This window comes from Delphinapterus leucas, chromosome 21 (genome assembly GCF_059928025.1).
Source record: "Delphinapterus leucas isolate spDelLeu-1000000601 "Yukka" chromosome 21, BTC_Dleu_Yukka2, whole genome shotgun sequence".
Taxonomy (NCBI): Eukaryota; Metazoa; Chordata; class Mammalia; order Artiodactyla; family Monodontidae; genus Delphinapterus; species Delphinapterus leucas.
The window spans coordinates 23,129,349-23,144,472 of record NC_143149.1 but is presented as its reverse complement, the minus strand read 5'-3'; the positions used below and the strand labels follow the sequence as shown (position 1 = coordinate 23,144,472).

Here is a 15,124-nt window from a genome sequence, read left to right as displayed (position 1 = left end):
TGGTCATTTGATCTCTGTCTAGTAAAGGAGTCCGCCATTCACCCAGCTGCTCAAGTAAGAAACTCAACAGTCATCCTTGGCAGTCCTCACCTCTCCATACATAATTCACCGGCAAGTTCTGCAGCTCCTACATCTCATTCTTACACTTTGCATCATTTACTCTGCCACCTCTCTAATCTAACCTCCCCCTGTAGCCTGCCCCTTCCACCCGTGACCTCTGAAATCACACCCCCATCCAAGCCACTCTCCTGTAGCTAAAATCATCCTTTAAAAACCAAATTCAGTTATTTTACTTCCCATTCCTTTTAAAATCCAGCCCCTGCCCAGTTCTCTCTTCTTTAATTTCATGTTCTCTTCCTCTTTCTCTAATCACACTTTCATTCTCGAGGAAGCCAGGCTGAATCTCAGACCCCAACAGCTTCCACCTGCCCTCGGGCCCCCCCGCCCCCCCGCTTCTGACTCTAGTCTCAGATAGATGTCATATACTGGGCATATCAGCCAGGGTTCCACCACAGAAGCAGAACCACTAGGAGATAATATATTAAGAGATTTATTGCAGGGAATTGGTCAGCGTGATTGTGGGGCTGGCTAGGCAGGTGAGAAATCTTCAGGGCAGCCTGGAACTCCAACACATGGAGTGAAGCCCTGTCTACAGGTGGACTTTCTTCAGGAAGCTCCAGCTCTGCCCCAAGGCCTTTTAACTGATTGAATCAAGCCCACCCAGATTATCTAGGATAATCTCTATTCCTTAAAATCAGCTGGTTATGGCATTTAATCACATCAACAAAATACTTTCACTACATCACCTAGACTGGCGTTTGATTGAATAACTGAGAACTGTAGCCCAGCTCAGTTGATACAAGAAACTGACCTTCATTCTCAGAGAAGCCTCTCTGACCACTGAGTCAGAAATAGGTCACTCTTATATGTATATATAAAACTGAATCACTTTGCTATACACCTGAAACTAGTAAAACATTGTAAATCAACTATAGTCCAATATAAAATAAAAATTTCTTTAAAATAGGTCACTCTTGCTATACTGTTGGCTATCTCCAAGGGATAAGGGTAGCACCCATCACCAGCTGTATTTCTTTTACCACGTCCCCCAAAGACTAAGTTCCATGAAAGTAAGGCCATATGAGTTTGTCCCTACTCTTTACTCACTGACCACAGTACCTGACACATAGTTGATACTCAAAGAAAACATGTTGAATAAATATATGGATGAATTTAAAACATCCTGTTGTCTCCAAGCTTGTAAACACCTATTCATTTTTAAGCAATGTCTGTCTAAATTAATTTGAAAGACTTCCATGGCCCAGTCAGAATGGCCATCATCAAAAAATCTACGAACAGTAAATGCTGGAGAGGGTGTGGAGAAAAGGGAACCCTCTTGCACTGTTGGTGGGAATGTAAATTGATACAGCCACTATACAGAACAGTATGGCGGTTCCTTAAAACACTAAAAATAGAACTACCATATTACCCAGCAATCCCACTACTGGGCATATACCCTGAAAAAACCATAATTCAAACAGAGTCATGTACCACAATGTTCATTGCAGCTCTACTTACAATAGCCAGGACACGGAAGCAACCTAAGTGTCCATCGACAGATGAATGGATAAAGAAGATGTGGCACATATATACCATGGAATATTACTCAGCCATAAAAAGAAATGAAATTGAGTTATTTGTAGTGAGGTGGATGGACCTAGAGACTGTCATACAGAGTGAATTAAGTCAGAAAGAGAAAAATAAATACCATATGCTAACACATATATATGCAATCTAAAAAAAAAAAAAGTTTCTGAAGAACCTAGGGGCAGGACAGGAATAAGGACACAGACGTAGAGAATGGACTTGAGGACATGGGGAGTGGGAAGGGTAAGCTGGGACGAAGTGAGAGAGTGACACGGACTTATATACACTAAGAAACAGAAAGTAGATAACTAGTAGGAAGCAGCTGCATGGCACAGGGAGATCAGCTCCGTGCTTTGTGACCCCCTAGGGGGGTGGGATAGGGAGGGTGGGAGGGAGACTCAAGAGGGAGGGGATATGGAGTTATATGTATATGTATAGCTGATTCACTTTGTTATACAGCAGAAACTAACACACCATTGTAAAGCAATTATACTCCAATAAAGATGTTAAAAAAAAAAAAAAGACCTCCATGGCATGGGTGCTAGTGTTCTCCAGAGAAGCAGAAGCCGTGGGAGACACACATTTATTTTAAGGAACTGGCTCACGTAGTTACGTAGAACCCCAGGTTGGAAGAAGTTGATCTTGCAGTCTCAAATCCAAAATCTGCAAGTGGGAAATTCAGACAGGGTTTCTATGAGGCAGAATTGCTTTCTGCGGGGGGGGAAACCTCAGTCTTTGCTCTTAAGGCCTTCAGCTGATTGGATGAGGCCCACCCACATTTTGTTTATTTTATTTATTTATTTTTGGCTGTGTTGGGTGTTGGGTCTTCATTGCTGCGCGCGGGCTTTCTCTAGTTGCGGGGAGCGGGGGCTACTCTTCGTTGTGGTGCGCGGGTTTCTCATTGCAGTGGCTTCTCTTGTTGCAGAGCACGGGCTCTAAGCGTGGGGGCTTCAGTAGTGGCAGCACCTGGGCTCAGTAGTTGTGGCTCACGGGCTCCCGTAGTTGTGGCTCGCGGGCTGTAGAGCGCAGGCTCAGTAGTTGTGGCACACCGGCTTAGTTGCTCCTCGGCACGTGGGATCTTCCCAAACCAGGGCTCCAACCCGTGTCCCCTGCATTGACAGGCGGATTCTTAACCACTGCGCCACCAGGGAAGTCACCCCCCACATTTTGGATGGTAATACGTTTTACCAAAAGTCTATTGATTTAAATCTGATTTTAATCTCATCTCAAAAATACCTTCGCTGCAATAGTTAGACTGGTGACGACCAAACAGCTGAGCAGCACAGCCTGAGTTGACACAGAATTAACCATCATGGCATGCTTGTAAAAAGGACCATTTTATCAATATTAGCTACAGTGTCTAGGGCCTATAAGCCTTTCGGGGAACCTATAAAATGTTTGAGACCTGCAAATAAAATATGCTGATTCCAAAATGCAGAAAGTACAAGTAAGAATTAATAAATATTTAATTTAATGACAAAAAGCATAACCTTTTCCCTAACAAATTAAGTGCAACTCAATTCTTCTGAACCTAGCAAGTATATTTAATGGGGGTTGTGGTTGCATTTTAATATGCTTACTACGATGTGAGCTTATTCATTGCTTAGGGAGCCCTCTTCTCCCATTAATTGCTCTACTGTTTGTCTAGGTCTTTGTGCCATCTGTGGCCTGGAATAAACTATCCATCTGTTTGGAAACATCCTTCCAGAGCCAGTTTAAGCATTGCCCCTTCCCCACTTCCCCTGCATTTTAAAAATTCCTTATCTCTGCAGATGACCGCTTCTTTGTTTGTCCAGTGCAGTGTGCCAGTGGTATACTGCACCTATAGTTCTTTAATGCAAGTGTTTGTTGCCATTTCCTTCTCCCTAGTAGATTCAGAGCTACTTGAGCGCAGGAACCGTATCTTATTCATCCTTCTATTCCAAGTGCTTAGCACAGGTCTGTCATAAAATGGTAGCCCAGGGACTTCCCTGGTGGTGCAGTGGTTAAGAATCTGCCTGCCAATGCAGGGGACACGGTTTCGAGCCCTGGTTCGGGACGATCCCACGTGCTGCGGAGCAACTAAGCCCATGCACCACAATTACCGAGCCTGTGCTCTGCAGCCCGCGAGCCACAGCTACTGAAGCCCGCACACCTAGACCACATGCTCCACAACAAGAGAAACCACTGCAATGAGGAGCCTGCGCACCACAACGAAGAGTAGCCCCCGCTCGCTGCAACTAGAGAAAGCCCGTGAGCAGCAACAACAAAAAACCCAACTCAGCCAAAAATAAATAAATAAATTTTAAAAAATAATAAATAAAATGGTAGCCCAATAATGCTCATCATTTTTACTATTCAATTGTGTTACCTTCAACTACATTCAACCAACCAGCTTTATCCTCCATGCTTTTACATATGTTATCTAATCTTCATAACAGTTCTGTTGAAGACAACACAATTCTGCTGAATAACTGTCATTATTATATAGAATTTTGAGATGAAGGTGTTCAGTCTCAGAGAGGTGACTGATTTGCTCAGAGTGCCCTACCTAATTGGAGGCTTTCTTTCATGTTTTCTCTTCTGTGCAGAGCTGTCTCCAACTAACAGGGGGTCCTTGCCCTTAAGATGCTTTTGAATCAGGCTATACTCTCCCGTCCCTTATTTAAGGCTGCTTGCTCTTGCATGTGCCTTCAGAGATGAAAAGTGGCTGGTCTGGGATGGCGTTGTAATGCTCTGGGCTCAGTAGATGGACCTCTACCCGCCAAGAAATGGCCTCTTGTTCTTTTTTTTTTTTTTTTTTTGCGGTATGCGGGCCCCTCACTGCTGTGGTCCCTCCCGTCGCGGAGCACACGCTCCGGACGCGCAGGCCCAGCCGCTCCGCGGCATGTGGGATCTTCCCAGACTGGGGCACGAACCCGTGTCCCCTGCATTGGCAGGCGGACTCTCAACCACTGCGCCACCAGGGAAGCCCTGGCCTCTTGTTTTTGTCTTGCTTGTAGGCAGTGTCTCTTGGATTTCTTGTCCACACCCTAAAGAAGAGCTTCTCTTTAAATGTTCCTCTCCACACTTTAGCTTCCTTAAAACCTTTCAAATTTTAACAGGTACTTACTGAGTACATCGTACGCATCCAGCACTGTTCTATGTGTAGGGGGGTACAGCAATAAACATAACAAAGCTCCTCCCTTGCAGAGCTCACACTGCAGCAGGGAGACGGGCAATAAACTAATCGAGAAATAGGTATATAAAGGGTGGTGACTAGGTACTATAAAAAAAAAAAGAAGAAATAGCATAAGGGAATAGTATAAAGAGCCTAAGGAGGAAATGGTTGGGTGGGGGAACTGGCCTCCCTTCCTCACAGTTCGTTCCCCCTCCCCAGTCGGGTGAGTTGACTGTCCACAATTGGAAAATGAGATTTTCCATTTACTTAGTGAGAAGAATATGAAAGTCAGATGACTGGAAAGGCAAATACTGCAGTACATAAACAAAACCAGAACTTCTGAAAGCAATGCTTTTCATACATATCCTTACTAGGTAATCTAACACCAGATGCGTTTTGGTTTCTATAGTGAGTTCCCTTTATCAGAAAGCCAACTTTTATACTGCTTATCTCCAGTGCTTTTGTTTGCCTTTTGCTCAGCCAGGCCTTCCTAAACCGTATAAAAAGATCAAAGAGAACCTGGTTGAGATTTCCAGGAAAGCATCCGTTAAGGATTCTGGAAAGGACAGTATCTTTTGTTCCAGTTCATGATGGATTGGCCTCAGCTGTTCTTCCTCCATCCTGTATCACTTTATCAAGGGGCTGCTTTTCCTTTTGCGCTTCTCTTTAATTATCTCTGCATTATGGATTCATTTTCCACTCATGCCAGGTAGGTTTGATGGCTAATTTTGCTCTTACGTCTATGAATACTATAGTAGATCAAAAAGCCCAGGTTGGAGTGCAGATGTGAATATTAAATACTAATTACACTGGTTGTTTTTAAGTTATCACTGCCACCGATTATTGATTGCTTGATCATGATTATGTCTAATAGAGTGAATCGGAACTGGAAATTGACATCATGTCTGCATTGACTCAGCCAAAGTTTGATAGGGTCACATTAAGTAGGAAAAGGATGAAAATAAATTGGGGACAGAGGGATGTTGGGGTGATATAGGAATTCCCCAAATAGATGCATCTATAAATCAACCATATGCCCCAGATGTTCTTGAACAGTCTTAATTTCATGGAATTCTATCATTTTCAATAAAATTAAATTTTATTAAATATACAACTATGTGATTTTTTTAATGCCTTTGTATGATTTCTCAGAGAAATGAAAAAAGTCAAAATAAATTTTGTTCGATTAGTTTTATCTCTACGTGGGATCCAAAATTTTTGTCACTAGAGATTTGATAACTTGATTGAAATGATTTTTTTATACCTGGTAAATTCAATACATTAGAGACAGTCCCTATTTTTAAAAAAAGGTTCTATGGAATATCCTTTTGTAAAGTGAAAATCCATTGCCAAAGTTCAACGTCTTAATAATTCACTTATTTTGGAAACTAGGATTTTTATATATTGGGGATTCATAAGTAAAATCTAGCTGTTTCTAGCAACCAGGATGGCTGAGTTCGATTAAACTATGGTAGGTTATTACATCTTCACAACTGGTTGATGGCATTTTACCTTTGTTTAGGAGACGAGGGAAGCAGTTGTTAAAAAAAAAGTTTCCTATTGAGAAAGAATCACAAACAATAAAGCAAAACAAGTGCAAAAATAAGGGCTAATTCCCATAGGTTAAGATTGCTGGCTTTGGGAGTTAGCCTGGTGAGTCCCGGTCCCTCACTTCCTGAGTGTCCTTGTGTATGTGAATAAACTCTCTGAGTTCATCTGTAAAATGGAAATAATAATGCCTACCTCATGGGATTGTTTTAAGGGTTAAATGAAGATATTTCATATAAAGGAATTATTGGCCCAATGCCCAGAATAAAATCAGCACTCCAAAAAATCATGCATCCTGCATTGTACATGTGTAGACATAATAATGTTTACAAATCCCCAGGGCAGTTGCTTTGGGAAAGGGCACTGTTTCATGTTTCACCTCTGCTGTGTAAGGAATAAGTGTTCTCCCCTATTTTCCGATGGCAGGGAGGCGAAGGCTTGGGCGGGTAGAGGAGTCATCATCCCAAGCATAGTCTGAAGCTCAGGAATGGCCAGGGCCTGTGGAATAGAGCCTTGCACACTGAAGCACCTGCTGTCTCCCTCAAGAAAGAAAGAAATTCTTGCAAAGGCGTGTGTGTCACAGGCCAAGGAGCCATGATCTATACCCTGTGACATAGAGATTCATTCACTTTTCCTGTCCCTGACCATTCAGTCCCTGTTTCAGATTTTTTTTCTGGCCTCTTTGTTCAGATTTATTAACTAGGCACCAGTTAAAAGGAAAAAACAAACAAATCTCCATATACTGTGGAGAGAAGAGCTGAGTCCTCATAATATGGAAACTCTGGTGCCTCTGCAGATCCAGAGGGCATCCGCTGGCTTCCAAAGGAGGCATGCTCCACAAACCGCTTCACTGATGTATTTACAACATCATTTACAACATGTATTTACAATGTATTTACAACATTGCAAAAAGCACCAAGTCATGAGAACTTAAAGTACAGTAGAGAGGATTAAGGGTAGATATAAAGACAAATGTCATGGTATCACTTACATGTAGAATCTAAAAAATGATACAAATGAACATATGTACAAAACAGAGATAGACAATAGACTCACAGACATAGAAAGCAAACTATGGTTACCAAAGGGATAGCTGGGGAGGGGGTAGAGATAAATTTGGAGTTTGGGATTAACATATACACGCTACTATATATAAAACAGACAACAAGAACCTACTGTATAGCACAGGGAACTACACTCAATATCTTATAGCCTATGATAGAAAAAAATCTGAAAAGGAGTATACATATGTATAACTGAATCACTTTGCTGTACACCTGAAACTTTGTAAATCAACTATACTTCAATAAATTAAAAAAAACAAAATATTATACTAATGATAGAAGCTTTACTCAAATAAGCAAATACTGTATGGTTTTATTTGTTTGAATTTGGAGAATAGGCTAAACTATGTATGCAGACGACAAAAATTATTAAACGATACACTTAAAGACTTTGTAATTGAGTTCTCAAACACTTATCAAGGGGAGGCATTGAGGGCCAGGGTGTGCAGCTCTGTGGAAAGGGAAGAGACTCATCTGTATGAGATGATATCTAGAGTCCTCCTAGATCTTGGATCCTAGATTCCCATCACTTTGGTCGGGCAGCAAGCGCAGGGCTGGGTGTGACCCTACTGGGAAACATTCCAGACCAGTCCCCACGGGATTGTTGGGGGCAGGTGTCTCCCCACTGGTCTGGCAGACATCAAAGAGGGGTGCCCAGGGTCCCAGAGGCAGAAGTCAAGATTTGTCTCCTGCAGAAGTGGTTTACAAATGGACTCTGCCTCTACCCTCCATGTTTCTCTCCTTCAGAACAGGAGGAATACTGCAGAGTGACAACAGTGTGACTTCTGTAGGGGTGAGGGGGTGCCCACCTCCACTGGGTTCCACAGATGGGCTGCCACGGGAAGTGACTCATCTGTCGCACTGCTCCAAGGCGTTCTGTGTTCCAGGTACCTGTTCCTCCTGGTGGTAGGAGGAGCCCTGGCAGTAGCTGCCATGGGTTCCTTCGCTGTGCTGGTCTTCATCCCCGCTCTGTGCACCGTGGTCCTGATCCACTCGCTGGGCCCCCAGGACGTCCACAGGCTGACTTTCCTCTTTCAGATGAGCTGGCAGACGCTGTGCCACCTGGGTCTGCACTATACGGAGTATTATCTGCAAGAAGCTCCTTCCACGAGGTAAAGCAGCCCGTTCCTGTGTTCCTACGGAGCCCACCAGGGTTTGCTTGCACCGGGGTGCTGGTGGGGAGGACCTGGGCGTGGACTTTGAATCCAAATTCTTCCGCATCCCATCAGCGTGATCTTGAGTGAGTCAGTCAACCTCTCTCAGCCTCAATGTCTTTTCCTGAAATAAAAGGTGTGTGTAAGTGTGTGTTGGGGGGATAGCAATACCTATCTTGCAAGCCTCTTAGGTTAGAGTTAATGAATGAATGTAAGCGTCATTGTATGACTAATCTCCTAATAACTACCATGTACTGCCTGCATGGCACAGTGCCTGACACTAGCTGTAATTCACATTGTGCCCGAGAAAGGGGGTGAACCAGGAGTCCCAGGGCCCACAGATGAGGCCGGCCTGCAGGTGACTAAGCAGAGTGCACACACCTCAGTGTAGGTAGTTTAGACACATAGCCGGCAGCCTCCCCGCTGTTTCAGTAGGACAGGAAAGGTATAAATCTACCATAAACCTTTGCTGCCTTCCCACACACCTGCTCTGCAAGAGTTTTACTTTCACTGACACTCAGCTCTTCCATCCCCCAGAAAAAGGGAAGTCACTCAATCCAGGAAGAAAAAAAATAGGGTGCTAATTACAGTCTAGGGACGTTGTTTTCCTGAGCCAGTGAGATCACCAGGATTAGAGGGAAACAGGCGTCTCTGCCATCCTGAAGCCTGCTGTTCCTTGCTCTCGACGTGATCACCATTGGACTGGCTTCATGGTCGCACGGTGAACTGGAGCGGTGACCTGTCGAGGGGGTCACCTCTCTGATTCTAGCTGCCATGGGTTGCCTTACTCTGCCATCCCTCCCACACCCAGAATCCTATTCTTTATTCTGACTGTTTTCACCAAAGGCTCCAGGGCCTGCTTCTCTGAAGAAGAGGCAAGATGGTGGGTGGATAGGGAGTGGGGAGTACTGACCGCGATGTGGTGACTTAGGATTTCAGGAAGAAGCCCGGACCTGATAGGGGCTGGAGGAGAAACTGGCTGCACGGGAGGGAGGCTGAACCTGAGCTGAAGCGGGAAGATGTGTTAGTTTTTCTGGCTCTCATACAAAGTACTGCGGACAGGGTGGCTTCAACAGCAAACATTTACTTCCTCTGGAGGCTGGAAGTCCAAGGTCAAAGTGTTGGCAGGTTCAGCTTCTCCTGAGGCCTCTCTCCTTGGCTTGTAGATACCATCTTCTCCCTCTGCTTTCACATGGTCTTCCCTCTATGTGTGTCTGTGTCTTTATCTCTTCTAGTATGGAAACCAGTCATCTTGGGTTAGGGCCCACCCTCATGACCTTGTTTTACCTTAATTACCTCTTAAAGACCCATCCCCAAATATACATATTCTGAGGTGCTGGAGGTTAGGACCCCGACATATGAATTTGGGGTGGGGAAGGACACATTCAGCCCTTAACAGAAGAGGACTGACTGAACAGGGGTTAGTGGCATTTGGTGGCTACTTCGCTTACTGTTTGATAGGTCAAGCAAGGAGGTCAGTTGTCCTTAAGTTCTCAGACACAGAAGCAGCAACGGTTGGGAAACAGAGCCATTTTCTCCCCACAGGACAGTGTTCCTGATTGTAGAGTGTGTCACTAATTTTCATTAATTTTCTCCATGGTCAGCAGGATCTTCTCTACTGTGTGATGGTGATGCAGGAACAGGTCAGGTGACTGGTTAAGAACACAGCTCAAATTGCTAATGACTCAGCATACACCCTGAACCTCTAGCTTGACTCACCCTTCCTCAGCCCAAATCCCAAAGCCTTCAGAATCATTCAGTCAGGGACTGGTTCACAGTCCAAATCTCCAACTTCCTATAGTGTCTACAGGAAGAACTAAGACTAAACAGAACTAAGGTCTTGTTTCTTCTGTGACAAATTTCTCCCTGATTCTCGATCCTAATCTTTATAAGGTATTCTTAGAAATACGATAATCAACGTTTCACCATAATATTCCTCATCATTCATTTATTTGCCTCTCTAATGATTCATTTCTCCATTTACCTTTCCATCCTGCTCGGAGGAGCCTGTGGTTCTGGACTAATCCAAGAGTCTTTGTGGGGGAACTGCAGGCCATGAGATTGGTCTTAATTGTTCAGAGCCACCCATCTGCCACTGGGTCTTTTTTTTTTTTAATATTTATTTGGCTGGGCTAGGTCTTAGTTGTGGAACGTGGGATCTTTAGTTGCTGCATGCAGACTCTTAGTGGCAGCATGCATGCAGGATCTAGTTTCCTGACCAGGGATCAAACCCGGGCCCCCTGCATTGGGAGCATGGAGCCTTAGCCACTGGACCGCTAGGGAAGTCCCTGCCATTGGGTCTTGGGTGAGGCACTGCAAGGGGATAAAGTAAACGTGGAGTGTTTTTACATTAAAAAAAAATCTCTTTCAGGTTCTGCGTCACTCTTTCTTCCCTCATGCTCTTGACCCAGAGGGTCACATCCCTGTCTCTGGACATTCGTGAGGGGAAAGTGGCAGCAGCAGCAGCAGGAGGAGGCATCAGGAACAGGAGCTCTTTGTCTGAGCGTCTGTGGGGGGCTCTGCCCTATTTCAGCTACTTGCTCTTTTTCCCTGCTCTCCTAGGAGGCCCCCTGTGTTCCTTCCAGAGATTTCAGGCTCGTGTTCAAGGGCCCAGCAGTTTGTATCCCAGGCACTCTTTCTGGGCTCTGACCCGGAGGGGTCTGCAGATTCTGGGACTAGAGTGTCTGAAGGTCGTGGTGAGGCAGGCGGTGAGTGCAGGGGCAGGACTGACGGACTGCCGGCAGCTGCAGTGCGTCTATGTCACGTGGTCCACTGCCGGGCTCTTCAAACTCACCTACTACTCCCACTGGCTCCTGGATGACTCCCTCCTCTACGCAGCGGGCTTTGGATCTGAGTTTGGTCAGAGCCCCGGTGAGGAGGGATACATCCCTGATGCGGACATTTGGACGCTGGAAACAACCCACAGGATAGCTCTGTTCACCAGAAAGTGGAACCAAAGCACAGCTCGGTGGCTCCGACGCCTCGTTTTCCAGCAGGGCAGGACCTGGCCCTTGTTGCAGACGTTCGTCTTCTCGGCCTGGTGGCACGGACTCCACCCGGGACAGGTGTTTGGTTTCCTCTGCTGGGCTGTGATGGTGGAAGCCGACTACCTGATTCACACCTTTGCCAATGTGTTCATCAGATCCGGGCCGATGCGGGTCCTCTACAGAACTCTCACCTGGGCCCACACCCAGCTCATCCTTGCCTACATAATGCTGGCCGTGGAGGTCCGGAGCCTCTCCTCTCTCTGGCTGCTGTGGAATTCTTACAACAGCGTCTTTCCCACGGTGTATTGTATTTTGCTTTTTGTTTTAGCGAAGAGAAAGCATAAATTTAACTGACATCTTTCCCCAACTTTCATCTAATACACCCGTGAAACAGACTTTAGAAAGTACCAGATGGCGCCTTGAAGATGCAGGTGTTTGCACTTTTCCATGATAATTTTTTTTTTCTTTTAAGTATTGGATGTATGTACCTGAAGTATTGACTTACAATGTTGTATTAGTTTCAGGTATACAGAAAAGTGATTCAGTTATACATATATATATTCTTTTTCAGATTCTTTTCCCATATAGGTTATTACAAAATATTGAGTAGATTTCCCAATGCTAGGCAGTAGGTCCTTGTTGTTTATTTTACATGTAATAGTGTGTATATATTACTCCCAAATTCCTATTCACCTTCCTTTTCAATTACTTTGTAGTTTTGGTGTCTGGTTCCAAAAGTCTGTGGAATGAATAAATGCTGATGGTGGGCCATGTAACGTTTCAGTTGGGAATGCAAAACATCACATGAGATGTACAGTATTCGGTGTACTTTTCCCTTTCTTCCCATCCATGCAGATAGCAGGTTCTAGGTTCACTGTCTCAGGACAGTATGCCACAGGGAGAGAACACATTGTGGAGAAAGGTTTATCAGTAATAAGATTATTCTACGCGTCTTTGAATTAAGTCTATTGTTATAGGAAGAAGAGCCTTGAGGAAAAATAGTGTTTTCTCCAACGTTCGGTCCTGGGGAATCATAATTGGGTTTGGGTGCAAAAAAAGTAAAATGTTCTGTGACTTGACTCCATCAGCCAGGTTTTGTACAGCACTCGGTGTGACCTTCTGGGCCAGTGGATAGCTCCAGTACTCAAAACTGTAAGCATGGAGCATCTTTTCTTCTGTCAACTGTTTCCTTCGTGGTAAATTCTGTGAACTTGTTTTCTTCCATTGGGCTCTCCTGAACTGTTCGGTTATTCCTGCCTGGGAGCTCCTCCCCTTTGCTACTGAGATCCCCTGGGTAGACCACCTGCTGCCCCTGCCTGTGCAGCCCGCCTAAAGGGAGAGGCAGTGCTTTCACTGCCAAAAAAGATGTGCCACTGAGCAGGGTACCTTGATGGCTGGTCTTCTGGACTGGGTATTCTCATTCTTGCTGCTGGAGGATACGGGTTTTCCCCACCCTAGAGGGTGTGAGACAGGGATGTGTGTGTATGTGATGCAGGTGGACCTGCTGGCTTGGCTGTTCCCACTACAGCGCCCCATGAAATCTCCCTGTGAGTTGCCCAAGCCCGTCCTGGCCCCAAGTTCCACCACTTGCAGTGGTATGGGGCCTCCCCAGCATGGCGCCTCCCTGGCACGGCTCCCACTTTTAGGGTAGTGTTCGCTCATGCACCTGCCACCGGTGTTTCAGGCTGCAGCTTCTCTCTTCAATTTGATCCCTGATGTTTTCATTTTCTCAAGGACTTCTTAGTTTCAGATTCACCGTGACTTCCCCTTCTTGTTTTAAGTCTGGCAATATATTGATATTTCTCTGTTCTAGAAAAAAATGTGTACCACATCTCAGTTCTGAGGCAGAAGTAGGGGGTGGGAGGATCATGTGTCCTTAGTGCATTGGAAGCACGTGTCACAGCACCATGCAGTGTCTATTAGATAGTCAACAGACCCTCTTGATTACCTTGAAGTACTCAAAACAGACAAGGAACAAGGTGGTTACAGCATTTCCAAGAGATACTATGAGGCTGACAGTGACTCGTGTCTGTAATATATTCTCTAGAGAGACTGGATTGTTAAAATGTATTTTTAAAAAGAGTTTGTCGGGCTTCCCTGGTGGCGCAGTGGTTGAGAGTCCGCCTGCCAATGCAGGGGACACGGGTTCGTGGCCCGGTCCGGGAAGATCCCACATGCCACGCAGCGGCTGGGCCCGTGAGCCATGGCTGCTGAGCCTGCGCGTCCGGAGCCTGTGCTCCGCAACGGGAGAGGCCACAGCAGTGAGAGGCCCGCGGACCGCAAAAAAAAAAAGTTTGTCTACTTGTGTGAGAAGAGGGAACTGCTTAGCAGTACCGAGAACTGGCAAGAGAAACAGTAATGATGGCTAACACTGAACAAGCGCCATCACTGTGAGCTCTCTGTACGTCACACTTGAACCCTACCACCACCCTGAGGTAGGTACTGCTATCATCCTCACTTTACAGATGTGGAAATGGGACCCAGAGAGGAGAAAGGACTCACTTGAGGTGACACGTCTAGTGCAAGGGAGAGCCTGGAGACCAGGCAGTGTGACTCCAGAGCCCACAGTGTAATTGCAAGGACGAGGTGGTGTGCTACCATGTCGCCCCTCAAGCAGTTTATAAAGCACATACAGGGCAACATGTCAGCAGTACTCTCTTGTCTGGTGAAGACTTTAAACATGGCGAATGATGATATTTCTAGGTAACAAATACATATGACGAACCAGTAGTTTGGAAGTGGTGTCCACCTCAGTTGTCTTTTTCCAACTCTCCCTCATTACATCTTCTTCTCCCCACAGGGCCCTGACAGGGACAGCTGAAAACGTGCTCGTCATGCTTGACTTCTCTCTTTCTCCCACACAGTTCATCAGTGAATCTGCTTGATCAGTTCCTTTCAAAAAATTTTTTGATTAATTAATTAATTTGTTGGCTGAGTTGGGTCTTCATTGCTGCGCGCGGGCTTTCTCCAGTTGCAGCAGGGGCTACTCTTTGCTGCAGTGCATGGGCCTCCCAGTGCAGTGGCTTCTCCCGTTGTGGAGCATGGGCTCCAGGCATGCGGGCTTCAGCAGTTGTGGCTCGTGGGTTCTAGAGTGCAGGCTCAGTAGTTGTGGCGCATGGGCCTAATTGCTCCGCAGCATGTGGGATCTTCCCGGACCAGGGGTCGAACCCATGTCCCCTGCATTGGCAGGCGGACTCCCAACCACTGCGCCACCAGGGAAGCCCTGATCAGTTCCTTTGAAATATACCCTAAGTCTCACCACCTCTCCCATCTCCACTGTATCTGGGACCCAGAGATGAGGGTGTCAGAATCAAGAAGTTCCCACGACCACTGCTGGTGCGCTCACCACCTCCCGAGCCCCAGGGAGCTGAAGAACCGCCACCAGGACGTTGCTCTGGACACACCCTCGTGTCCATGACCCTGCCTGCCAGCAGAAGACCGGCCAGAGCAGAACGGGAAACTCCCTCCACCTCACTTTTGCTTCCCAAACCGTTTCCTCCTGTGAACCCACAAACTTCTCCTTTGGCATGTATAGGAATCAGCTTCCTTTGGTCCATTCTTGTGTCTCGTCTTAGCTCACTAGAC

General features: G+C 45.8%; 1 protein-coding gene across 1 annotated transcript; it reads left to right on the top strand.

Moving 5' to 3' along the window:
• Positions 1-5,309: 5,309 nt before the first annotated feature.
• MBOAT4 (membrane bound ghrelin O-acyltransferase MBOAT4) lies at positions 5,310-13,010 on the top strand. Its single transcript, XM_022571138.3, has 3 exons — positions 5,310-5,495; positions 8,286-8,510; positions 10,924-13,010. Exons 1-3 carry the CDS (start codon positions 5,374-5,376, stop codon positions 11,891-11,893), a joined length of 1,317 nt encoding a protein of 438 aa, XP_022426846.2. The 5' UTR covers positions 5,310-5,373; the 3' UTR covers positions 11,894-13,010.
• Positions 13,011-15,124: the final 2,114 nt, after the last annotated feature.